We start from the raw sequence: 27,111 nt of genomic DNA, 5'->3' as shown, positions 1-27,111 counted from the left end.
CAGCTCCACGGAGGAAACAAAACGGTGTCAGGAATCGTGCCGACTTGTATTTATTTCAAACGTCTCCTCCAAACAAAGTCACGCAGGTCGCGGCTAAGCGGAGGCCCCTAAAGGCTGGAAGCGTTCTGCAAATGAAATGGAGGCCCGACGTGTTCGCCCAGACACTCATGTCAGGTTTTGTGACTCTTTCATTTCTGCAGTGTGAGCGGACGTTTTGCATGTGATTGGTTGAACTCTGGGCTTCTTTTTTTTTCCGATGTGCTGTACCTGCTGTTTAGAGGAGTTGTTCCTCACAAGTAACTCGGTGACTCCTGCTCTCCGTGACACCTCCGGCTGGATGACAATGCTGTTCTGAGGCAATTCAAAGGTGTCTATATGTTTTGGGATAGTTTGTGTTTGTCTGTGTCTTAAAGCGGTTTCCTCCATCACCCCCCCCCCCCCCACACACACACACACACACACAACACCCCACCCACCAGCTCCCACAATAACACAACACTTGTTCACTTTTAAGCCATTAATGCCTGTGTTATATTTATTCTTATTTATTTTTTAAATGTCTTGTTTTAAATGATAATGTCCTGTCTTCGTGTTTTCATACATATTTTTACCTGTTGCGGCTGTACTGACTGATGAGTCGCCAACTTAATTTCATTGTATGTGTTTTAGAATGACAATAAACATCCTTACTGTACCTTGGTGTCTATTCTTCGCCGATATAATCAAAACCAACATGCCCATATAATATATATATATATATACATTGCAGTGGTTTTTTTGATTCCTGTAATCATGTATCCTGTTCATCCTGAAGACATCCCTTCGGGGTGAGAGAGCTCTCACTTGATGCCCACTTGATGGACACACAAACAAACTAGAACGGGCACTCGGTAGAGCGCATACCTTCGCATATCACAAGATTGGGCATTGAATTATGAACATTTTGGCATTAGTTGCATGCCAATTGGATACAAATTGACCGCGCTATGGTAAAAAGAAGATGTTGACCTTTTCATGACCTTGACCTTTGACCCGATCGATCCCAAAATCGAATCAAATGGTCCCCGGATAATAACCAATCATCCCACCAAATTTCATGCGATTCGGTTTAATACTTTTTTAGTTATGCGAGGAACACGCATACAAATAAATAAATACACGGCGATCAAAACATTACCTTCCGCATTTTCAATGCGAAGGTAAAGATGATGACAGCAGTCAATAGCTCTGCAAATATAGAGGCATGTTGGTATTGCAAGATCGCCTTCGCATGTTGAATTTACATTGGCTTACTGGATTGCATTGTATTTGTCTCTTTGGCTATAAAGAAACAAGGGAATGAACCTGTACCTGTGTTTTCTGTGTTACGTTAGACGTGTCGCAGCTGGACGCGGTGGCGTGTGAATCAGACTCCGCCTCCGAGGAGCGCTCCCTCTGCTCCTACACGTCTGAGTCCTTTGACGACAACGGTAAGACTTTAATGCTGAAAACAACCCACCGACATTGCACTATAATAGTCTAACTCCGATTTTTTTTAGGCTTCTAAAACTTACTTCAAATAGGAGCAGATTGAGCTCAAAGTATATTTCAAACACTTTTAGGAGTTCAAGGCATAAAAGGCTGGTCGATAAAACTATCTGAACGTAGGAATAGTCTACTTTTTAACTTTTAGTCTAATGCATTAGCTGTGTTAACATATTGAGCATAAAAGCAAGCGGAAAATAGATCTTTGGAAAAGGCGTCATGACAGTTACCTTCATGCAACCAAATCCATAATGTACAAATGCATCACATGGTTAATCCACAGGTGTTTCTTTTTCCAATATGAAGTTAATCTGTCTCTGGTTTAAAGTTAGGCAGCCTGACGGATTAATAATCATGTGTGTGTAGGTGTGTGTATGTGTGTGTGCTTTTTAAGATAAGGAACCCATGTAGCTTCAAAGACTTTGTGTTTCTCCCACTCACGTATTAGACACACATATCTCCTCAACAATTATTATTCACACACATGCGTATGCACTTTTTTTTAATATCTCACCTCAGTTACGACACCCGTGATGTAAAACCTTACACTTATTCACAAATCCACTGACATTGTCTCTCTTCTTCTTCTTCTTCTTCTTCTGTATTCTGCCCAGCCTCCATAGTGACGGTCATACGTCTCGTCAACGATGCCGTTGATAATATTGAAAGCGAAGGTATGAATAATATCTTCCGTTAAGTCCTCTATCTGTTTTATTGTCTGTCTCCTGATGCCAACGTGTTTGTTCAGCGGTGTTGCTCTGAGATATAATTTTCTGAAGGCAGCCGAGCCTCAATTGTTTAATCCCCCTTTCTTACCAGAATAAATCATCATGCATAGGTTTCCACTTTTTTTGGTGTCAGTTTCTGACACTGGATCTCTCTGTGTTTAAATTGTACCCCCTTTTGCTTTTGTTTTGTGTTGTTTGTCTCGGTCTTTTCTCTGACTCAGTCTCTCTCTCTCTCCCTTTGCAGTGTCAAACATGGACAATGAACAGCAGTGCAACAGCCCTGGTGAGTGAGATGAAAAGCAACTGAAAAACATCTTTTTTTTAAACTTTCCATCCCCTTGGCCTTATTTCTCAATCTGTGATCCCTCAAACCCGGCCTTTTTGTTTTCTTCACATTCTTCACTCTGAATATGTTTATTACAGCCCGGTTACAGATTAACATGTATGTTCATGCACGTGTTTTGCTCCCCTAGACTTGAATGTGAATCTCGGGTCCCAGTTTCTTCCTGCAAGGATTGGTTTAAAAAAAAAATAGTGGTGGATGTCAGTTTATATTTTGTTGTGATCAAATCTTTTATTGATTTTCGAGATATGCACATGCAAAGGAAAAGATATATATGTGTATATGTATATATATATATGTATATATATGTATATATACATATATATATACAGTATATTGTGGCAGCCAGCCACGGACGAGACCACGAGGGGAAGTAAGGGATGGGAAATACCGACTGTTCCCTGTACTTCCCCACTGCGGCCCAGAGAGGGAGCCAACGGAACACCGACAGCCAGACGACAAAAGTGAAAACACCTGGGGGTGATTGGAGGCACGGGCCGGCAACCAATCACCACCCGGTACGTGGCAGATAAAAGACAGGACAGAAGCCCACAAGAGGGAAGTGGGGGAGACGACGATACGCCCGATTGAACTAAACCTCTGGTATTGGGAAATAAAAGACTTTGCATTTGATGGTAAATTGGGTGTGGACAGTTTAATTATTATTTCTCAGTCACGGGGCACCCACCGGGTGCCACATATGGTGGAGAATGCGGGTTTCGCATTCTGACTGAAGATAATGATTAAACCCCCCCAACTACAATGGAATCAAAGGATTTAACGGCGCTGATTGCACAACTCGTGGCTAACAATCAACAGCTCATAGTTAACAATCAACAGCAGCAGGCATACGACCAGACCCTGCTGGTGCAGCAGCAAACCACCGAGCTTCTGCGGACCCAACTCACGGAGGCGTTACGAAGCCCAGGAGGAGCAGGCTGGCTGAGAGGGAGGGTCCGCGGGTCCACCCATGACGCTTCCTCACCAAGCAGACCCCCGGATGACATTGAGGTCTTCCTGCTAACCTTTGAGAGGACCGCGGTCAGAGAAGAGTGGCCTATCGACCAATGGGTAGGACTGATTAGCCCATTTTTCAGGCATAAGCAGACCACCTACCAGGACGTAGCCACTGACCCCTTACCACTTTGACACCCTAAAGCGGGAAATTTTGAACGCCATGGGTTTACACTGATCACCGAGAGCGTTACCACGAGTGGGTATTCGACCCCAGTCACCCCTCGAGCACAGATGCATGAGTGAGGCTTACCAATGCTTGGCTGATCTCAGAGCCAAAACCCTCACTCCCATCGAACGGATCATCATGGACCGATTCATGAGGTCACTTCCTGACGCCAAGAAATTGGTGTGTCAACAGAATCCCCAGGCGTGGACCAGCTGGTGGATCTGCTGGAAGGGTACCAGGCCGCCCAGGGAGTACTGCAGTGGACGGCTGGGAAATACAAAGCCCCCACGCCCCAAGAAGCGACAGCCCGAGGAGGGGCCCGTCGTGAGACCTACACAGGAAACACCATGGGCGGCCCCCCAGCCCGACCACGAAGGTGTTCTGAGTCTTGGGAGGAGGCCACATCGCCTGGAACTGTCCCCAGAAGGGTGATGTGCACATGGTCTCGGCCACCAGCGAGAAACCCGCGGACGACCCTATGGGTTACTAACCACAGGCTGGGCAGACGAGACGGGGGACTCACCCACGACTCCGGTCACCGCTAACGGGCGAGACGCCATCGCCCTGATAGATTCCAGGCGTGGTGGCGCTGGTGCGACGGAGTTCGCCCAGACCCCTCTCCTGGAAGACACACTGAGTGTCACGTGTATACATGGCGAGCACCGTCAGTACCCACTACAAACATCACGTTAAAACAATAAAGGGAACATACTCGGGCACCGCGGTCGTACCAGGCCTACCAGTAGCCGTGCTCATCGGGGACTTCCCCTCTTCAGACAGCTGTGGCTGCGCCTGGCCAGGGAGGGCGGAAGGCCGAGGGCCTCGGCCCGCCTCCCAGGCAGCGCCACTCGGCACCCGCCTCTGTGCAGGACAGGGACCCCCAAGGCTCCACCGACCCCATCTCAGAAGGAGAGTCCAGCACCGGGAGGTAGTGGCGGAAGGAAGAGGACCGGGGAGGCGAGGGAAGGAAAGGAACCCCCTCGAGGAAGAGGCAGGCGCTTCCCCAGCAGAGGGAAGCCGACCAATGGGACATGTTCCCCTTCAACAACGACACCGGCGTGGGCCCAAGGGCTGAGCCTCTAGCCGGAGATCGGCTCTGCCCAGCTCGAGGATGTCAACCTCACCAGCGCTCTGCAGCAAGTCTCTGTGATCGACGACTCGTCGAGGGTGAGACAACGTGTATATCCTCACTTGCCATTAAAAATGCATTATTATACCAGGTTGTCCGGAAAGCCTCCGGAACTAGTGACTTGTTGTTAGTACCACAGCCATTTATCCCCACGGTGCTGCGCTTAGCTCACACTCACCAGCTCGAGCCCACCTAGGAGTAGAAAACCCTAGAGAGGATTAAAGCCAGGTTTTACTGGCCAGGCATAAAAGCCGTGAAAGTACTGCGGAGCTGTCCCGAGTGCCAACAGGTGGCACCCAGACCCCATCACGCGACCCTAGTCCCTTGCCTATAATTGCCGTACCGTTTAGTCGAATAGGGATGGACCTGGTGAGGCCACTGCCAAAAAGTGCCGAGGACACCAATACATCCTAGTAGTCCTAGACTACGCCACCAGGTACCAAGCAATTCCCCACGCACCATGGCCTCCAAGGGAATAGCTCATGAGCTAATGCTAATGTTTTCACGGTAGGCATCCCGAGGAAATATTAACAGACCAAGGCACCCCTTCATGTCCCGAATCATGAAAGACCTATGCGAGTCATGAACATTACCCAGTTGAGAACGTCAGTATACCACCCTCAGACTGACGGGCTGGTAGAGCGCTTCAACCAGACCTAAAACAGATGTTGAGGAAAGTTATCGGCGGATGGAAGGAATTGGGATCAGCTCTTACCACACCTAATGTTTGCCATTCGTGAGGTGCCCAGGCTTCCACAGGATTTTCTCCTTGAGCTGCTATACGGGGAGACAACCCAGGACTCCTAGACCTGGCCAAAGAAGCCTGGGAGCAACAACCCTCACCCATCGGACCCTGGTGGAACACGTGGAGGAGGTACAGGAGAGAATGGCCACTATATGGCCCGTGGTAAGAGAACACATGGAGCCGCCCAGGCCGCCCAAGCCGTGTCTACAACAGGGCGCTGGCACAGCCCGGGTGTTGGCGCGGAGACAGAGTGTTGGTGCTGGTGCCCACCTCGGAGTGCAAGTTCCTGGCCAAATGGCACGGCCCCTACGAGGTGATCGAAAGGTGGGAGAGGTCAACTACCGCATTAGGCAGCCAGCGAAGACCACCAGAGAAGGTATATCACGTCAATTTGTTAAAAATGGGTCGCCGGGAGGCTGTGTGCTGTATCTCTCCCACCAGGCCCGTCAAAACGGAGGCCGTAGTGGTACCTATGGGCGAGCAGCTATCCGAGAGACAACGCCAGGGACCTCCGAGGCTGATCGGCCGCCATGAGATGTGTCTCTACGGAAGCAGCCATACCAACCTTCTGGAACATCACATCATTACGAGGCCGGGAAGAAGGTAAAGCTGAGGCCCTACGAATCCCGGAGGCGGAGAGAAGCCGTCGGCAAGAGGTTAAACGATGTTACAGAGCGGGATCATCGAAGAGTCCCATAGTGGTGGGTAGCCCCATTGTGCTGGTCCCCAAAACAGACGGAACCCTCAGGTTCTGTAATGATTTCCGGCAACTAAACCTGATATCCAAGTTCGGCATACCCCATGCCTAGGGTGGACGAGTTGATCGGCGGCTGGGGACCAGCCGATATATCACCACCCTAGACCTGACCAAGGGTACTGGCAGGTACCCTGGCGCAGCGGCCGGAGAAGACCGCCTTCATCACCCCGACGGGTTGTTCCACTACCTAATGCTCCCGTTTGGCCTACATGGGCCCGGCCACCTTCAGAGGCTGATGGACGCGTCCTCGGCCCCACCAGAAATATGCAGCAGCCTACATAGATGATATTGTCATCCATGGGGAGGAGTGGGGGACCCATCTCCAGCAGGTCACCGCCGTGCTGAGAGCCCTGAGAGGGGCCGGGCTGACCGCCAACCCCAAGAAGTGTCGCCTCGGCCCGGGACGCAGATTACCTGGGGTTTACAATAGGGCGTGGATCGTCAAACCCCAGGCAGGCAAGGTCGGCGTCGAAACTGGCCCGGCCCCAAACCAAAAGCAGGTGCGAACCTTCGTGGGGCTCACCAGCTATTACCGCCGGTTGTCCCCATTTCTCCTCCCTCGCAGCACCCCTCACGGACCTCACCAAGAGCCGTGGCCGGCCGGATCCTGTGGACAGAAGAGGCGGAAGGCATTCAAGAGCTCAAGAGGCGCTCTGCTCAGGACCAGTGTTGGTGACCCCGATTTCTCCAAACCCTCATCGTCCAGACAGGCGCGCCGGAAACAGGGGTGGGTGCCGTTCTATCACAGCTGCAAGAAGGAGGAACACCCCATTCGTATATCAGCAGAAAACTGCTGCCGAGAACAAAACTACTCGGCGATCGAGAAGAAATGTTTAGCCATTAAATGGGCGTTGGAAGAGTTAAATATTATTTGTTGGGAATGACACTTCACCCTTGTCACGGACCACGCCACTCGTCTGGATGTCAAGGAACAAAAGAAACTAATGCCAGGGTCACTCGCTGGTTCCTGTCCCTTCAATCCTTTGCCTTCTCCGTCGTCCACAGGTCCGGGGCCGCGCATGGAGCACGGATGCCATGTCCCGGAGGCGCCTTGGGGGATGGGCCGCCCGCTCCAATCCCAGGTGTTTTCACTGGGAGGCTGTCGTGTGGCCACCCTGGCGGGGAAACAGGGAATAGTGGTCACACATTACCGCTGTGGTCCTCTTGCTACACCCCCTCAGCCCAAGGGAGGCGGCGGCCACCGAAAAGCCAGGGACAGTGGATCCACTCATGCGCGGCTCGACCTGTGGACGCGGAGCGGCAACCACGGATGAAGGGCAGGAAAGCGGGAGGAAGCCCTACACCAGACGGAAGTGGGGAGGGGAGATCGCCCCATTGAATAAAACTCTTAGCGAAATAAACTTTCTTCTCGATCGCGAGTAGTTGGGTCGTGGACAGTTTAATCTTGCTAGTCATGGGGCACCTTCTGCCACTGTGATAGAACGGCACCACCGCGGGTGCTGGAGATAGTAGAAGGGGTCACCAGACCACAAAGGCTCAATTGAGGTTTAATGCTCGTCCTGTCTTCTGTGCCTATCTGCCGCGTCGCGTGAGGTCCGTGGGTCATGCGAGGCTGTCGGAGTGGGCCCTGGGCGGAATGCGGGCAGCCCGTCGTTCGCATGCCTGGTTGGGGTCGTGGGCCACTCAGATCACCGAGGCGGCCTGCCTGGGATGACATCGCATTGTTCCGCCAGAACGGCGAGCCGAGGCGAAGGGGTGCCGCAGCGTCGGCCTCACACGGCGGGACCTGCTGGAGATGCGTCCCCAATCTCCCCATGATGTAATCGTAGCTCTCATATTGGGGGCCGGGAGCGGTCTCAGCCGTTGAATGGCCCTCCTGTGGCAACGGGACTAGGTAGTGCTGTCGGACGATGAAGGTCGGTCTTCTCGAGCCGCTGGCGGGCTACCTGCCGTCTGGTCGTCCACGGATATATCGGCTTGGTGGCGTCCTCGCACCAGGAAAATGGGGTACGTAACGGATATCGTTTAGGTGGACATTCAGAACCTGGGCTGGTTTGGGGCCAGCCAATGGTCGCCTCGCCGCACCTGGGATTTCGATGACGTTCTGTAACCCCGTTAATGGTCGGCGGCGGCCCCGCGGTTCGTAGGCCTCGCCTCGGGCTCGGTTGTGTGACTTCCAGATGGATGGCCGGCTTCCGTGAGAGAAACATCTCATGCGGTCTCAGCTCTGCGGGGTCCGGCGTTGTCTCTCGGAAGGCCGGCCCATGTCCAACGGCCTCGCTTTACGGGCGGTGGACATACCCGCACAGCCTCGCGCTGGCGACCCATACATTGGTGAGTCGGGTCGGTCTGGGGTCTGCGGCGCCTAATCGTATTTCCCTCACTGACGGATCATCGGTTGGTGGCCGAAATGCCATTAGGCCAGGTTCACTCGTGGTGGGCACCAGCACATAACTCGTCTCACGGCGGGACTCCCGGGCTGTCGCCTGTCTGTAGACATCGGGTCTTGGGCCGCTGGCCTCCAGGATCTGCCCACGGGCCAATGTGCCATTTCCCTGTCTTCCCGGGCCACATGAGGGGTGATGTTCCCCAGGCTTCGTTTGGCCATCATAAATCTCTGGGGTCGATCAGCTCGGGTCCTGTGGAAGCCTGGCGCACCTCGGACTAGTGGGGACTGCCCATCTGCCTAAACCCTCCGTTTGACGGGTCTGGTTGGAGACTACCAGCCCGTCTCCGGGGTGAAACTGACGTTTCAACTGGTAGTGCTTCATGCTCGCCGCTGGTCTTTCTGCGGATCACTCGAGGGGTGCCTTGTCTGAACTCGTCGGGTCCCACCGGTGAAACATGTGCTGCTCGGCTCCGAGGCTCGTGCGTGGGAGCTGGGCCTGGGCGTACCTGGCTACTTGCAGGCCTCGGGCCTTGGCGTGCCCTGACCCGGTCCATCCCAGTCGCACGGTAGGCATTTTGCAAGGACTAGGGTCGGGTGGGGTCTGGGTTGTCTCCTGTTGGCTCGCGGACAGCGCGACCTTCACGGATGCTGATGCCTGGCCAGTCCAATTTCCTTCCATCGGCGTCTTTCTACACCCTGTCTGAGGGTGGTTGCGCTGGCGCCGTCGGTCTGGGTGGTACTGTTGTTCGATGTTTCGGCAATGGTTCATGATTCGAGGACAAAGTGGGTTAAGTGTGTCTCCGGATCCCTGACGAGCGGCGTGCTCAGGCTTGTGAGAGCGCTGGTGAGCCGTACATCCTGGCGTGGCTGGGCTAGGAGGATCTCCGGGCCGAGGTCAGCCCGGCCACGACAGCGATGCGGGGTGCCATGGGCGGTACCGTTGCTCGGTGACGGCTCGAGGGTCCTGTTCCTGCCTGGGCTGGCTCTGCTTGCTCTGGGGTGGTCTCTTCTGGGTGGGGCTCGGCGGGAGCTGGGGTGGCGCCGCAGCCGTGGCGTGGGTGCCTGGGTCCTGGGTGCGGGCTCGACCCTGGTGTGCATTTGATGGCAAAGTGTGGAATGCGGTGCACCCGCCCGATGAGACTGGCTGCTGTAGGCCTGGTGACTCTGGGCTGGGCGAGGCAGGTTCCCGGACTGCTTGGGCGCGGTCGTGAACATGTCCTCAGTGTGCTGGGGAAGCGGGGCCTCCGGGCTCGCTCCCGTCTCCTCGCCATCCGGTGCTGGCTCGCTCGTGAGGGTCGGTCGAGTGGTCGCGTCCCTGCAGGCGGTGCCATGGGCTGCCTGGGAGGCGGGCCGAGACCTGGCCTCGCGCCCTTCCTGGCGGCGCCTGGCGAGTGGCGTCCCGCCCGGGACGTTGGTGGCGGGGCTGTGGGGCCGGTTCGCATGGTGTTTCCTGGTGGTTGACGGTGCTCCTGTTGGACAGTCGTGTCTTCCGGGAGGGGGGCGACTCGTCGCCAGCCGCCCTGCGCTCAGAATCTCGGGCGGTGGCGTCCGCTAGCGTGACAGCGGGTTCCAGCCTGTGGTTGTAACCCATGGGTCGTCGGGGGACCGCTGTGGCCATGTGCATCCGTTCTGGGAGTTCAGGGTTCGCTCGCTGGTCAGGTTGGTGCCGATGCTCCTCATCTGTGGCCTCGGGGTGCTGTGGGCCTCGATCCCACTCGGGTCAGCTGGCCCCCTGGTGCATCGAGTGACCCTGGCTTCCGTTTTGGGTCGTGGCTCACCAGGTGTTTTCACTTTTGTCGTCTGGCTGTCGGTGTTCCGTTGGCTCCCTCTCTGGGCCGCAGTGGGGAAGTACAGGGAACAGTCGGTATTTCCCATCCCTTACTTCCCCTCGTGGTCTCGTCCGTGGCTGGCTGCCACAATATATATATGAATATATATATACATATATATGTATATATACATATATGTGTGTATATATATACATATATATGTATATGCAAAGGTACTCAGACAAAAAACATAACATATTAAAATAAATAAAAAATTATATATATAAATATATAAATACGGGTAGACATGCAAAAACCTGCACACATATTGATATATATATGCACATACCTGCATACCCTAATACATACACACACATAAATACTGTAAATGTACCCTCCTCCCACTGACGGCGAGGCCCACCCCCCTCATACATCTCCAGATATTATATAAGGTAATGTATTATATTATGTTACAATTATATATATTGTTGAATGTTGCTTAAAGCCGAGGACCAGGATGAGATAGTTCTTTCTTTAGCACCATGTTGATTAAAATGATCAATATCAGCATAGTCTTAAAAAAATGTTGAATCAGTATTCTTCGCTATACTTTCCACTTTCAAACACCAAAAGTAACAACATGTCTCCAGTGAAACATCAATGTTCTCCCATATATATTCATAAATATATCAATGTTAATAGTCCTGCGGCATAGCAGACCAATTGTTCAAATTGTTCTAAAAGCACCAAAATTGGCACACATGTAGATTAATATATTCTAAACATTTTTGGATATGGAGGCATTCAAGATTAGCCCTGTGGAAGATATGGCGGCCATTGTTCAAAATGGCCGCCATTTACCATTAGCGTCATTACATAGACTTCATTATGTGTCGTTAGTATGGTGCTAGATGGGCCAAAATTCCTTTTTTTTACATCAGAATTAACATCAATAAGTGTTTAACATATATTTAGATGAATCTTCTCAAAAATGGCCCCCAAACTGGCCGCCATTTTGTGGAAAAGTGGACATTTGATGAAGATTCCAATACTCAATGACATAATACCTCTAATAACCAGTACATGATTTCAGGAACACACTAATTGCTCAAGTTGCTTTTTTATTTCAAATTGCTGGCAAAATTGCAATGGAATGGTAGTCAAAATAATACACAGATGCGGAGTTTACAGTATGGTCAGATTGTAGTTATATAGTCGACCAAAAGCCCAGTCTCTAGGCACAGTACTTACAGTTATACATTTATGGATAGATCTAATATAAATGAACAAATCTAAGTGGCTTCAAGAAGAGGACACAATAAACAGTTGCCAATACAATAACTTTCAGTATTGTGTAATCCTGCAGTACATACATGTAATACAATAACGTAGATTTTGCTACACTATGTTAATTATGATTCTGCAGTTGTGATCTCTGCTTGTACCAGTGCTTGGGTCCACCCACTTCCCTGCAACCAGTCACCCAGGGTCTTCAGTGCCGTCATCTCAATATGCAACCCCCCGAACATCACCACCAGTTGGTCTTCTCCATATGTGTCTGGCCACTTCCACTGGATCTGTTTTGCTAGAGTGAATAGTGGCTGGTCGCAAGTCAGAACTGGAGTTTGGCCTGGGTTGAGATGTTGAACTGCATTCCTGACTACATCAATAGAGTGTCTGATCATTGCCACAGTGTGAGCACTCTCCTGGAACAAGGAAGCAGGGACGTTGGTGTGATGACTGGTTGCTTTGGATCTTGGTGCCTTGCATGGTATGCAGCCCATGATGTGTTTTCACAGCCTCAACATAATCTTTGAGAACACTTCTCGTGTTCTCCAGCCACATATACTCATCTTCTATGTGCTGCTCAAAGTTGTGGCGTCTAGAGAGGTCACAGAAGTAGCTGGGATCGTTTGCCTTTGACAGAGGAAGCAACAGGACGTACATCCGTGTAATATTCTGGTAGAGGCTCAACCGTCTTTGATCCAGTATCACGCCCAGTGAGAGCAATGCTACGATCCACTCCCTCATCTGCACACGTTGGGTGTTGCAAAGCGAGATTCCTGTTCCATGGAATGAATTCTTGGCTGTGGTGGCACTTGGGTTGTGGTCAATGTTGTCCACAGCCGCAGTTGTGAACACATTGCTACGCAGGGTAGGCGGGCAGACCACTTGCTCTATGCGGTACAGCTGACACACGCTGTTTCCCATCTGGGCAGAAAGACGCAGGACTCTGTCATATGAGATGCTTAGGCCCAGAGAAGAGCTTGTCCACAAGTCCTCTCTTGCGTGTTTCAGCATGCAGCATCAGCCCAACATAGGTTGGAAGAGGAGTTTCTTGAGACGTACTGTGTCTGACAGCTGGAGGCTCCTGTGTCTTGGTTGCTCCCTGTTTCCGACTTTGCTTGACACTGTTGAACTTGAGAAGCTGCGCAATGGAAAGAGCTGCTTGTCTCGAAGAGGAATGGCTTTGGTTCTTGATGCTGGGGCCATCCAGCACCATATTTACCATTGCAACTAGTACGTTTGCACAGAGTCCTCCTGACAACCGCCTGGGAATGATCACGGAATCGGTCAGTGTCTTCAAACATATATCGCCGAACTATCTGTGCAGCAGCGCAAGGTGAACTGCCTCAGTGTCACAGTCTTGCTGCAGAGCTTTGCCTAGCGCTTCACCAATGTCTTCATCAAGCGCTAGTAGAACATCTCGGCCTTTGCTCTGGGATCTCAGGCCTGGTAACTGGGCTAACAGGCGCTCTTTCAGCCTTGTGCTATTAACTTTCTTGCACAAAGCAACCCCGAGCTGTTCCATTCTTGTCGTGTATAGCTTTGCAAGATCTGCGAGTCTGAAGACTGGGGCGGTGCCCTCTTCTAGGTGGGTTTCCTCGATATACAGGACCAGTTCAGCCAGTACGATTCTTGACATCACACCTTCATGGTCAGTTTTCTGCTCGGCTTCTACAGTGGTCTTTGCACGATAGTAAAGAGCCAACAAACACTTGGAATGGTACTTGGCCTCCAGAGCCACCATATCACCCATGCTGAGCGTGGCCATGAGTTCATTGTCCCCAACTTGCGCTGCACACTTCCGTATGCGTGTGTCCACCTGGAAGGTTGCTACTTCATGTAGGGTCTCTGTGCCAGACTTTCCACAGAAAAAGCAGGAGGTGCCGCTGGTAGTGGCTTCTGAAGAGTGTGTTCTGGCGGGGTTGCCTGGGACATTGTCAGTACTACCAAATGCTGAGCTGCTTGCGATGAGTCTCTTCTCTGCTCTTTGTAGCATTGTGTTATTGTATTGGAGCATACATGTTTTATGCCACTTGGCCTGGTGGGCAACCATTGTCGCCTCAACACCTTGTCCTTCATCTAGTCTCTGTAACTGAACAGTTCTTGGCAGTTTTCCTAGTTCATCAAACTTGACCAAGTTTGCAGCCATTGTCGTGTATCCACTCCCAGGGTCTCGGCGTTTAGACAGTACTGGGCACACAAGTGACTCTGTTGTCTCCTCTTGACATACAAGACACAGCTTCCAGTTTGTCTCAGGAGGTGTTGTGGGAGTACGTTGCTCAAAAGTATCGACCAGTTGGAACTTCTTTGCCATGGCTGCAGTCTGGAACAACGCGTCTCTGATGTCAGGTGGTGCTGCTGCTGCTGCTGTAATCCACCACCAGTTGAATGGTTATCAAAGCCTCACCTGCAAAGACACAAAACACCACCATGTTACCACAAGCTACTACTACAAGTACCATGACTATCAACACTATACTATTACTGCAGCCGCCATCACTGCCACCACCGCTGCCGCTGCAAAGTAAAATTCATTTTTCTTGTAAAATGGTAGCCATTTTATTTGGTAAGCACACAAGTATGTGTAATTGTACACTACTTATCACCTCTAGCACACTTATCACCTCTAGCATCCACAAAAAGACAAATTATGGTACGGGGAGAATCTTGAATGCCTCCATATCCAAAATTGTTCAGAATGTATTAATCTACATGTGTGCCAATTTTGGTGCTTTTAGAACAATTTGAACAATTGGTTTCGTATTTTTTACTATGCCGCTGGGCTATAATAGTTACCCCTCTTATAAATATTAAAAAAGTGTGTGTACTAAAGTAAGTTGGCAACACCTCTGATATCAATGTGTCTAATATATAAATGTACATTTTATGTTCACATCAGCTCCAGATTTTAGCTACAAATTGGCATTAATATCAACATGTTAATGATTAATTAAGCTTCCACTAAAAGACCATTTTGGCTTTCCTAGCCAATGAAAGCCGATAAATATCTTAATTAAATCTTGTAGTTATGTATGTCTTGTGGCTTGATCAAGGATTTGTAAAAGGATTCAGATTGGGTAAGTGTATTTGATACTGAATTTAGTTCCTGCAGCACATTTTTCGTTATAAAACAGCTTTCTACGATCAAAAGAAAACATAAAAGTGCATGATCCAGTTGCACCTGATGCTCGTCAGTTCATTGTGCTGCCGTCTTAAAAAACAGTGTTAACTGTCATAGTTACTAAGTCTGTTTGTTCTCAGTTGCATTTCACGCCGCTGCCAGCACAAGAAGCTTTATTTCAGACACAGAACTCCTCCATGAATGGAATTGTCTTTCCAAATCACCCACCGGGTTCAGGGTACAAACGCGTCCTCCAATGTTAGCTCTGCGCTCGTGAGTTTGTGCTCGTGTCAAAGTGTCTCACCAAATATTGCTTGCTGCAGAAACAACTGCATTTAAAAGGACAAATAGGCCAATATGATGAGAGAAAAGAATGTATGTTTGTTATGCTTCATTATTTGAGCAGCATGGGATGCACTAAGAACTCCCACGTGGTTTTCTGATGCGTTGGATTAGATATCTTTGTCCGCACGTGTCATGCATTCTATAGCACGGAGCTGGCTCTGCTCATGAAGTGTCCCACACAGAGGATAACCCCCCTGGCTTTGCTCTCTTCATCAATATGATATTTCTACACTCACTGCTCATTAACCTAACCATGAATTATGCAACCAGGTGGGCTGATCCTACGAGATAGATGATCTCATTCCTTGCTCACGCCGTGCATTGCAGAACGGTTGTTTGTAATTCAAGAGAGAACTTCATACTTCCAGCAGCAGCGGGTTGTTCAGAGAATAAAGGTGCAGGCTCGTAATACAGTCTGTGATAACAACAACAACAAAGTATTTTGTTAAGTAGGTCGCCTCTACTTACTCCAAACTCTTCAAAAAGGTTTATTTTGTCCTTTTCCTGTTTCAGCGTACCGATGGGAGTCGACCAGTCGGACGTCGAGCTGGTTGTCACCGGCGGGATCCCATCGCAACCTCAGCGAGACCCAGCAAAGCATGAGGCGAGGAGGCAGCACGCGGTCCCTCCAGCTGGACTACAAAGCGGCGGGCCACGGCGGCGGCGGGGACAGGGGCCGAGAGCGAGGACGGGACAGCGGGAGGAGGACCTTCCAGTGGGAGAGGAATCAGACGGGCGAGTGGGAGAGGAAACGCATCCTGGAGAGAGAAGAGAAAAGAAGGAACAACGGGGAAGGGGAGGACACGAGCGGGGACGCCGGGGCCCAGCCGGACCGCGACGGCAGCTCCTCGCCCGTTTACGAGGAATACCGAGAGTCCGGCCGTGACCCGGAGCGAGGGGAAGACGCGCAGGGCCTTTATGACACTCTGCCTCCGAGCCGGCGAGCCTACGAAGGGTACCCGGGAAGCCCCCCGGGTATCAACCTGCACCCGGCTCAACTCCTGCCCCCCCTGAGGGCGTGCGACTCACAGACAGGCAGGGTTGCCAGGTCTGTGTGACAAAACCAGCCCAATGGCCAATCAAAACCAGCCCAAAAACCAGCCCAATATCAGAACTCAAAATATGCCCGTGCCAAACCATATACACTGCTTTTGAAGTCCATGTCCATGTGTGTACGTGCTGATCTGTAGTCAGTTTGGTAGGATTTGGGTATATGTAGGCCGGTGAAATTTAATAATAAACCAGACGCAACACTAGAGTTCGGGATCTTTATTTCTCGAATTCTCTTTATGTTGAAGAGAAGTATTAAAGTAATTTGTAATCAATTTAGGTGTCTGAACTCAATTCTATCCATCTAATACACAAATAAACCGCAGTGGTAACTCTTCTGCTAACACAGAAACAAAAGACAACAAATCACACATACAGTTACCTCTGAAATCAACAACATTAAACATTTGGTCCATCAATATACAAATGACACAAGACATTACACATACTCACAGCTCGTATCACAGGTGCAAGCTCAAATGCTTGTGGTGTTCACAGACACCCACACCATAGAGCACTAAAGTAACAAAAACAAACATCATCTCTGGAACAATGGACAGACAACAAATGATATAAAACATGGATCACAACGGCACGTATCCCGACAGGACGGTTATTACAGCGACGCGCATTAGTAACTCCGCCATCGTCTCACAACGCGCACCGCATGGTGACAAAATCAGTCAACATCATACCTCTTGACATCACCATCGGCACATTTAATGACATACAATACATTTATAAACTTCAATGTGCTCATATTATTGAACATCTTTTGGTAGGTTGACATAGAAACACATTTATAACATATTTACTACACATTTACTGACACGAGAAAAATCACCAACGCCACCAGTCAGTCACGTGACGCACTCGTTCGGTCCTACTGACTTTCCCCAAAATAGAGCGCCCTCTAGTGGCTTTACTGCTTACCACCTCTTTCCCACTAGGTTACATATAAATACATTATTTCATTTAAAATATGGCTTTTTATTTAAAGATATTCATGTAATTTGCATGCAAAATAGGTCTACCCGAACCAGCGGACAACAAATTCAACCCGCGGCAACACTTCAAAAGTAGCCCAATTCCGCGGGAAAACCACGGATCTGGCAACACTGCACAGGGGAGGGGAGGGGATCGCAAGAGGAGCGCCGAGGCGGTCCGGAGTCCAGCGGTCCGGCAGGTTCCGGGGATGAGCTGGAGAGACTACTGAACCTGGTGTCCCTCAGGGCCAGGAGGGCCACGTGGATAAACCGAGCCTCGACCCAGTCTGAGCCCACCGCAGACCGGGGAGGATTTTAAGTAAGCACACCAGACTGCTTTAAAACAAATAGACAGGATATTCCTTTGTAAATGAAAGAAGAGAAGAAATGAGCCACTCTGATTACACGTGACATTTATGTTAATAGGCTACACTGTTGGTAATTTAAAAAGGTGAAGATTAACATTTCTACTTTTATCATCCCGCTTTATAATCCCGCTGCAAGCAAACAAACTAATCCACCGCCGATCCCACGGCTCATTTAGAAGCGGGAGGAAGAAGAAGAAAATAATATGTGTTCTCTCGACACCTTCACCTGTGCTGCAGCAGAGATAGCGAGGATTACCTGTGAATCAATGTCATCACATTCATTATTTATGTCGCTATTGGAGCGGATAATTTATCAACATAAAAAACTCAAAGAAAACCCACCTGACACACCGACGTATGTACATATGCTGTGGTGTTGTTTTCATACTCCTTTTAAATCACACACAAAATCACTTTGTTTGCTCAACCGTATAGTTAATTGCATTTTATTATTTTACTGGCACATGCTGGGGGTTGTTTTGAAGAGAAGTATTCGCACACGTCTCAGACGTATCGCCTCCCAGATGTTATCAAGATTACCAGAGGTTGATACCAGGAGATCTTAATTTAATCATTTCATTGTTCTATATTTATTTCATAATAACACTATTAATGCGTTTAGTTGCTTGGGATCCTCTTCATGAACACAATCATCAGGCTTGTTATGAATAAATACAGCACTTTTTGTAATGTCACTTTATTTCATCAGGAAGGGAAGGGGGGGGGGGGGCGAGTAGAATAAACCCTCACCCACTCCTGAACATATTATATGAATGTATTTGTAACAGTTTAGCTCCACGCCTTCCTTTTTGTAATAGTTGTTTTCATCCTGTCACACCATCTCGTCAGTCCAACTCCCCTCACTCCCTCGTTAGTCCCTCATTCCCTTCACCTGGTCCTCACACCTTCTCACCTGCCTCTGATCACTCCCTCGTTAGTCCCTCATTCCCTTCACCTGGTCCTCACGCCCTTCTCACCTGCAGCCCATCCCCTCATTAGTCCCTCACTATTTAGCTCCCTCACTTCCACTTGTCCTCTGCCAGATTGTCTTGTGTTTTCGTGCCAAGTTCTCCAGCGTTATTAGAGTATATTCCTGACCTGCCTGCCCCGCCCCTTTTTGGACTTGTTTGCTTCTTCGACTGATCTCCCGGTTTTAACTTTTGACCCAGCCTGTTTCTAACCAAAGACAGTATTCTTTGTGACTCCTGTCTGAGTCGTGCTTTTGGGTCCACTCTAATAGCGTATGCATGCACAACGATAAGTCACGATTCAGTGGTAGATCTTATAGTTAGGAGAATAAAGGAATCTTTAAATGGGTCTGAAACATTTCAGAATAGTGTCATAAGCTCTTTCATATCCATCCTCGTTTTTTCAAAGTGTAAAATACACTTATTTGATTTAAAAGCCAGCAGCTGCAAGCAAAAGCTGCGTGTATCTTCATGGCAGCAATCACTTTGTCAGAGTAAGTGTTAAATTTTTTCGAACAGTGGATCACTTTTGAGTGAAACACTTCATATATCTTTCAGTGCATGCCAGTTTGTGTCAGTGCAATAGATAGAAATAGCTCGTAGTCAACTGTCAGCTGGCTTGTTCCAGTTCTTTTCTCTCTCTCTCTCTCTCTCTCTCAGCCTGCAGGAACCATAAACCACAAAAGACAAACATGAGGCAGGTACAGGGCAGAACCTGGGAGCAGATGAATCCTAAGACCCGGGAAGAATAAAAGAATCATGCAGTTTCGTGTATAATTCACATCGAACTTTTTAAAACCCATTCCCGATTTGATAGAAGAAACATAATCAGGCTGCTTTGATCCCAATGAGATCACAACCCCTATGTTTTCTCTATTAGTAGATGTCTGTCGCAACAACAATGTAACGTTTGATTTGTTTACCCAATTAGCATAATATGCTAAATATGTCTTGATAGATAACAGCCCGAAAGCCTCTTGAAAAAAAAGGTGCAGGTGTCACATCGGCTTTCTCTGAATCCACCTATTCACTCATTCCATGTGTTCATCCTGCTCTCATTTGAAGTCTTTAGAGGGAGAAGAAAGATGAGTCGTTAGCAACAAGATGTGCGTCCTTAGCGGAAACAAACCTTACATAACATCAACTCCACCTCCAGCCATATGTGTGTATACACGCACACAGCATCGACAACAGTGTAAACACACCACAGGTAGAAATAGTCCTGCTGTCTGGTCAGGGGGGCTGGATTAAAAAATATATAATACGAGCAAATTTGTCATCCACTTTGACAGTTTATTGAATTATTCGCACACTGATTACGCAATATGTGCCAATAAGTTAAACTCTTGGCAAACTCTTCCCTCTCAGCATCTTTACCTTCGCATTGAAAATGCGGAAGGCTATGTTTTGATCGCCGTGTATTTATTTATTTATTACCTTCGCATTGAAAATGCGGAAGGTTATGTTTTGATCGCCGTGTATTTATTTATTACCTTCGCATTGAAAATGCGGAAGGTTATGTTTTGATCGCCGTGTATTTATTTATTTATTACCTTTGCATTGAAAATGCGGAAGGTTATGTTTTGATCGCCGTGTATTTATTACCTTCGCATTAAAAATGCCGGAAGGTTATGTTTTGATCGCCGTGTATTTATTTATTTATTTGTATGAGTGTTATTCGCAAAACTCAAAAAGTATTGAACCGAATCGCATGCAATTTGGTGGGATGATTGTTTATTATCCGGGGACCAGTTGATTAGATTTTGGGATCGATCGGGTCAAAGGTCATGAACAGGTCAAAATCTTTCGCAGAACTCAAAAAGTATTGAACCGAATCGCATGAAATTTGGTGGGATGATTGGTTATTATCCGAGGACCAGTTGATTAGATTTTGGGATCGATCGGGTCAAAGGTCATGAACAGGTCAAAATCTTTCGCAGAACTCAAAAAGTATTGAACCGAATCGCATGAAATTTGGTGCGATGATTGGTTATTATCCGGGGACCATTTGATTAGATTTTGGGATCAATCGGGTCCAAGGTCAAGGTCATGGAAAGGTCAACATCTTTTTTTTTACCATAGCACGATACATTTTTGTCCAATTGGCATGCAACTAATGCCAAAATGTTCATAATTCAATGCCCAATCTTGTGATATTCGAAGGTATGCGCTCTACCGAGTGCCCGTTCTAGTTTATTTATTTATTTGTATGCGTGTTATTCGCAAAACTCAAAAAGTATTGAACCGAATCGCATGACATTTGGTGGGATGATTGGTTATTATCCGGGGACCAGTTGATTCGATTTTGGGATCGATCGGGTCAAAGGTCAAGGGTCATGAACAGGTCAACATCTTCTTGAATCGCATGAAATTTGGTGGGATGATTGGTTATTATCTGGGGACCATTTGATTAGATTTTGGGATCAATCGGGTAAAAGGTCAAGGTCATGGAAAGGTCAACATCTTTTTTTTACCATAGCACGATACATTTTTGTCCAATTGGCATGCAACTAATGCCAAAATGTTCATAATTCAATGCCCAATCTTGTGATATGCGAAGGTATGCGCTCTACCGAGTGCCCATTCTTGTTTATTTATTTATTTATTTGTATGCGTGTTATTCGCATAACAAATGTTTTAAACCGAATCGCATGAAATTTGGTGGGATGATTGGTTATTATCCGGGGACCATTTGATTAGATTTTGGGATCAATCGGTTCAAAGGTCAAGGTCGTGGATAGGTCAAAATCTTCTTTTTACCATAGCACGGCCAAGTGCCCATTCGAGTTAATATATGTGTTAGTGTATTTCATGCTGGCTGCTCTTTAGTGACAGCCACAAGGTCAAACCACAAAGGCAAACACAAAGTTGTGCGAGGGAAAAGAGCACTGGACAGCAGGAGCAGAGAGAGAGAGAGAGAGAGAGAGAGAGAGAGAGAGAGAGAGAGAGAGAGAGAGAGAGAGAGAGAGAGAGAGAGAGAGAGAGAGAGAGAGAGAGAGAGAGAGAGAGAGAGAGAGATACAAAGTGTTTTGTTTATTCATCATGCATCAGAGGAAGCTGATGAGGACCTGCCAGTCCCTGTAGCTCTGCTGGCTTTCCATTGGACCATCTGGCATCTACACCATATAGCATCAGCTAAGCCACTTTAACCCTTTCAATACATAACCCCTCCTCCATACACCCCTTTCTTTCTTCTCTCATGACATTCCTGCAGATCTGTCCGGATGGATGGGAAAGGATTGAAAGACGGTGGTTGAATGGATTTTACATAAAAGGACAAGGATAGATCATGTAAGGAAAAAGATGTGAGCTGTATAGAAAAGTGGGAAAAAGTATACGAGAGACTGTACCGTTCCCCGGTTTCTGCTTATTGAGGGGTAGCTGTGTGTGTGGATGATTATATAACCATGCTGTTTTCAATAACACCAGGATTACACACACCCTGCCAGACCTCATCTATGTGCCCAACATCTGCTTCTGAAGACACACACACACACACACACACACACAATCACACAACAATTACATGACCATAATGGTCGCAAATACCGTCTGTTTCTGAAGCACTTTCATCACGTGTTATTCATGAATACTGTAATCATATGAGTATAGTCGGGCGCAACATGCCTATGGTACGAGGAGAGGGAGGGGGGTAATGGAAAGGGGGGGGGGGGGTAACGGGAAGGGGTCACGACTGCTCCGACTGAGCTGCTCTTAGTGGTGTTTGACTGAGCAGAGGAAGCTGTGTATGAGCCCCACTTCATCAACCGCCCGCCCCTGCATTCTTCACGTCCTTTATTTATTTTGTCTCCATTGTGTCATGAAAGTGCATAACTGTCATTGGATTATGCAAAACCTCTCAACATGATCACATTTATATATCACAGATATAGACGATTATTTATCTCACAGGGGAAGATGTTGGGATGCCGGTCTCACCTTCTGCATTTCCCCGTTATGTATCCACAATCCTACATTTAATGCTGCAACCTCTTCATACTTTCCTTGTTATTATTAGTGCATAAACAACTAGAATGGGCACTCGGTAGTGCGCATACCTTCGCATATCACAAGATTGGGCATTGAATTATGAACATGTTGGCATTAGTTGCATGCCAATTGGATAGAAATGTACCGTGCTATGGTAAAAAAAATGATTTTGACCTATCCATGACCTTGACCTTTGACCCGATTGATCCCAAAATCTAATCAAATGGTTCCCGGATAATAACCAATCATCCCACCAAATTTCATGCGATTCAAGAATATGTTGACCTTTTCATGATCTTGACCTTGACCTTTGACCCGATAAATCCCAAAATCTAATCAAATGGTCCCCGGATAATAACCAATCATCCCACCAAATTTCATGCGATTCGGTTTAAAACATTTTTGGTTATGCGAATAACACGCATACAAATAAATAAATAAATACACGGCGATCAAAACATAACCTTCCGCATTTTCAATGCGAAGGTAATAAAATAGATTATCCTTGTCACATGTAAACGTCTTCCACCATAGCTTCCACTGTGGTCACATGACCGGTTACTGAGATGTATCAGAATGATTTGAATGTAGGAAGCGTTTATGGCTACTACCAACTATGCCATGGCCCTGTTGATGCCCCGCCCACTCCTCCTCTCTACCTCCATCTGCCTGATGGATCATGGAGGTCTGGATCGTGGATCATGCCTACGACCAACTATTCACACATTCTGTCATATTCATTCAATTCAGTTTATTTGTATAGCCCATTTTTCACAAATTACAAATTTGCCTCAGAGGGCTTTACAATCCGTACACATAGACATCCCTGACCTTTGACCTCACATCGGATCAGGAAAAACTCCCAAACAACCCTTCACGGGGAAAAAAAGTGAAGAAACCTTCAGGCGAGCAACAGAGGAGGATCCCTCTCCAGGATGGACAGGTGCAATAGATGTCATGTGTACGGAAGGACAGATTAGAGTTTAAAATACATTCAATGAATATGAAAATAATATATTCATTGAATGTGTTTTAACTCTAATCTGTCCTTCCGTACACATGACATCTATTGCCCCTGTCCATCCTGGAGAGGGATCCTCCTCTGTTGCTCGCCTGGCTGATTCTTCACTTCTTTTTCCTGAAGGTTTTTTGTCTATTTCTTAGGAGTTTTTCCTGATCCGATGTTTTTCACAGGGATGTCGTATGTGTACGGATTGTAAAGCCCTCTGAGGCAAATTTGTAATTTGTGAGAATGGGCCATACAAAATAAACCATCTGAATTGAATTATGCTCCAGTCATGCTTTTGCACTTTGACCTTTATTTAATCTTGCTGTTCCCTTAAATAGAGATCATATTCAAATGGAACCCTCTCACGGCATCCTTTGGCAAACTACACAAACCTCGTATGTTTATGCGACCCTCCATAACTCTTGACTTGCACTCTGATATGCCGATTTGACGAGGCGATACGCCGTTGGACGTGATTACCATCACCACTTTGATCTGATCTTGTAAAGAAATGCCGCCTCAAACAGAGGTGAGGCGGGAGTGATGGATCGAAAATGTTGCGAAAATATTTGCCTGCCTCGTGGTTCTCAGGGTTCAGCTCGTTATCGTTCAGCAGCTTTATTGTCTGGATTTGCTGATATTGCAAAAACTGTACAATTTTGTATAAGGTTTTTGTTGAACTGTGTGATGCCTGTGGGAGTACAGCCTTCACAGTGCATTTGATTCCTCAAATGTAAGGACATTTATAACGCAGAAAACACACCTACGGTGCAACATGAGAGTTCAAAACGTTATCAATAAATAAGTATTGCGGTTTCATCCAAAGACACTTTTCCAAACGGTAACATTTTTCAATTTTAAATGATTTCTTGACCCTGAGGACAGAATGATAGATTACAAAAGGTTCTCCCTCTGCACATCGGTGCAAGATTGTGCACCAAACTTTATGAACTGACAGATACGTGGAAAAGAAAACCCAAGTTCAGTCTCGCTTTGTCTCAAATTCTGATTTCTAGTTATGTGCCCTTCATAAAAAGATGAATACATCTTTTAACAAAACATATTTTCTGGAAATATGAATTGATTATTATTGAGAAAGGGCCACAGGTTTCTTATTTTCAAATAAGCCATTTGCTGAAAGTTGGTATGTCATCTATAAACAATAATGTTGTAACACTATTAATTATATATATTTTTGTATGTAGTTCATGATAACTACAGTTATTTAACCCATTGAGTATCCTAGGTTACATCTTGAAAGTCCAGAAAACACACCCACCTTATGGTGATCAGACATTCCTCACATTCACAAACCTCTGAGACATATTTTGATAATCACATGGGATATTATTTATATATATATATATATATATTATATGACTGCAACATATTTCTCCTCTGAACCCGTCCTCTCAGTCAGTGTTTTCCAAAGTGTTTCTTTAATGCGTGACTGCAATACAAATATGGTTATACACGTGTTAAATACTGTCAAAAAGGAAACATATACCTCCAGTATAATATATCACCAGCCTATTTTTGATCTATTTGCTTGCATACTCAGACATTTGTTTTGTGTGGCACCATCTGGCTCTTAAAATCCTCCCTCCTGTGGAGAACAGCACCAATAACACGGCCTATGGGACAGGTACACTACGGGTTGTTGTGTCAATGCCCAGGTGTTGAGGCCAGCTCGCCCGTACTTTATCCATCCATTTCTTTATTCCTGCTAGAATATCAAACAACAATATGCATCACTGCCATAAGCAAGTGCTTAATCCCATCGGTTATACATTCACCATACTCACGCACAGCATCACCAGGGAAGTTTTCATTCAGCAGATTTAGATTGTGTTCATTGGTTATCTCGATGTTTTAATACTGTGATATTGTTCGACCCCTGCTTTTGACTTTTGTCTCCATATTCAAAGAGTATACATCCGTGCCAATCCGGCTGACCTCACAGCCACAGCTGTCCGTCGCCTGGTCATCACATCACCCTGCTTTGAGGCTGACACTGGGCTCCTCTAATCTGCTGCTGCTGCGTTCGAGGGCATCCGCTGCAGCCGGCCCGCTCAGTATTGAGGAGTTCAAAAAGTCGATGACGCTCGCCTCAATGTGTCGCCACGGGCACTGACAGTATCGATGACATATTAATCCACCAGTTATATAAATGGGAATGGAGCCTCCCATCTCCTCTTGCTCTGGCTGCAACAAAACGCACCGTGGTGGATGCCTGTGTTTGTTAAGTGATATTGGTTAAGAAGAAAAAAAGGTATCATGTTGGCAAAAAACTATTAAAATTGACTCCGATGTTTTTTTTTAATCATTGCCATTCGGTGTGTTTTATTGTTGAACATGTTATTGTGCTAACTCATGTTTTAATAATCCTAATTAATAATACAAAAAAGATACATTTAGCAAAATATTATAAGACCAGATTTTGTGTTATGGTCTCGCGCTCATCTGTGAGAGAGAGAGAGAGAGAGAGAGAGAGAGAGACGCATGTGAAGCGGGCTCGGAGGTGAACGTGTGTGTGTGTGTGATACCGTCTTCGTCCTCTCGTCCTCTTGTCCTCTCGTCCTCTAGTCCTGGTGGATTTCTCCTCATCCCGCCGCGCGCCTGACGTCATATTCACCACTTGCGTCGTATAGCGTGTGGCGCATATGGAAAGGGCATCAGAAATGGGTTCGAGAAGACAATCTGGCTCCCTTTGTTTGTTTGCGAATGATTAATTTCAAAAGGACTCCCGAGGCGGTGACATTTTAGAAAGGAATTAGCCTTCTTTCTCTCTTTCTTCCCCCCCACCCCCTCCAATGTGGGCACACGCACAGTCAGAGATGGCAAACAGCAAGCCAGAGGCGCATGAAGAGGACGAAGACTTGAAATATGAGTGGACTGGACCTTCTTTTATGACATATTATCCAAAGGACAACTAATTTATATTTTCTCAAGTGTGCGAAAATATGGAAAGCTAAAAAAGCCCATGTAACTTTATATCTAGGTCACATGTGAGTATACCACATGATATAACAACTCGTATCGGCTTTTTTTTTTTTTTTTTAAAGAGACTTCACGTGCGCTCTCGTGTGAATTCGGGGGAGGTGCATTCAGGTGCTCTCCATGTTCCGTTTAGGACACACCGGTACTGACGGTACCCGCGGGATTTAAAGCGCAGGCTTGAAAAGCAGCGAGTTGGGCTGTTGGCCAGTGATGCCGGACACATTCACAGTCATAAAGAACCAGACGGAGCCACGGCTGGGGCAGCTAGAGCGCACACTGGCCACGGAGGGGAGCGCCCGCCCCGCCTGGGTCATAGCCATCCTGGCCAGCGTGTTGATCTTCACCACGGTGGTGGACGTGCTGGGCAATCTGCTGGTCATCATCTCGGTGTTCACGAACCGCAAATTGAGGAATTCTGGTAAGATATTTCGTCCCTTGCAATGATTTTGCACTTTTTTT

At 47.4% G+C, this 27,111-nt stretch overlaps 2 protein-coding genes across 2 annotated transcripts in view; both read left to right on the top strand.

Annotated features, from left to right (window-relative positions):
* The window catches only part of LOC130191992 (protocadherin Fat 3), a 98,399-nt gene extending 80,029 nt beyond the window's left edge, over positions 1-18,370 (top strand). Inside the window, exons 49-52 of the mRNA XM_056411804.1 lie at positions 1,374-1,469; positions 2,139-2,198; positions 2,497-2,535; positions 15,795-18,370. Of these exons, the coding sequence (XP_056267779.1) occupies positions 1,374-1,469; positions 2,139-2,198; positions 2,497-2,535; positions 15,795-16,339 (740 nt within the window). The 3' untranslated portion in view covers positions 16,340-18,370. The remainder of the gene's footprint in view (positions 1-1,373; positions 1,470-2,138; positions 2,199-2,496; positions 2,536-15,794) is intronic.
* Positions 18,371-26,862: 8,492 nt separating this feature from the next.
* Positions 26,863-27,111, top strand: part of mtnr1bb (melatonin receptor 1Bb) — a 30,334-nt gene continuing 30,085 nt past the window's right edge. The window contains exon 1 of the mRNA XM_056411803.1: positions 26,863-27,070. Within this exon, the coding sequence (XP_056267778.1) occupies positions 26,863-27,070 (208 nt within the window). The remainder of the gene's footprint in view (positions 27,071-27,111) is intronic.

The sequence above is a fragment of the Pseudoliparis swirei genome, chromosome 3, assembly GCF_029220125.1.
Source record: "Pseudoliparis swirei isolate HS2019 ecotype Mariana Trench chromosome 3, NWPU_hadal_v1, whole genome shotgun sequence".
NCBI lineage: Eukaryota > Metazoa > Chordata > Actinopteri > Perciformes > Liparidae > Pseudoliparis > Pseudoliparis swirei.
This window is presented reverse-complemented; position numbering and strand designations above follow the sequence as displayed.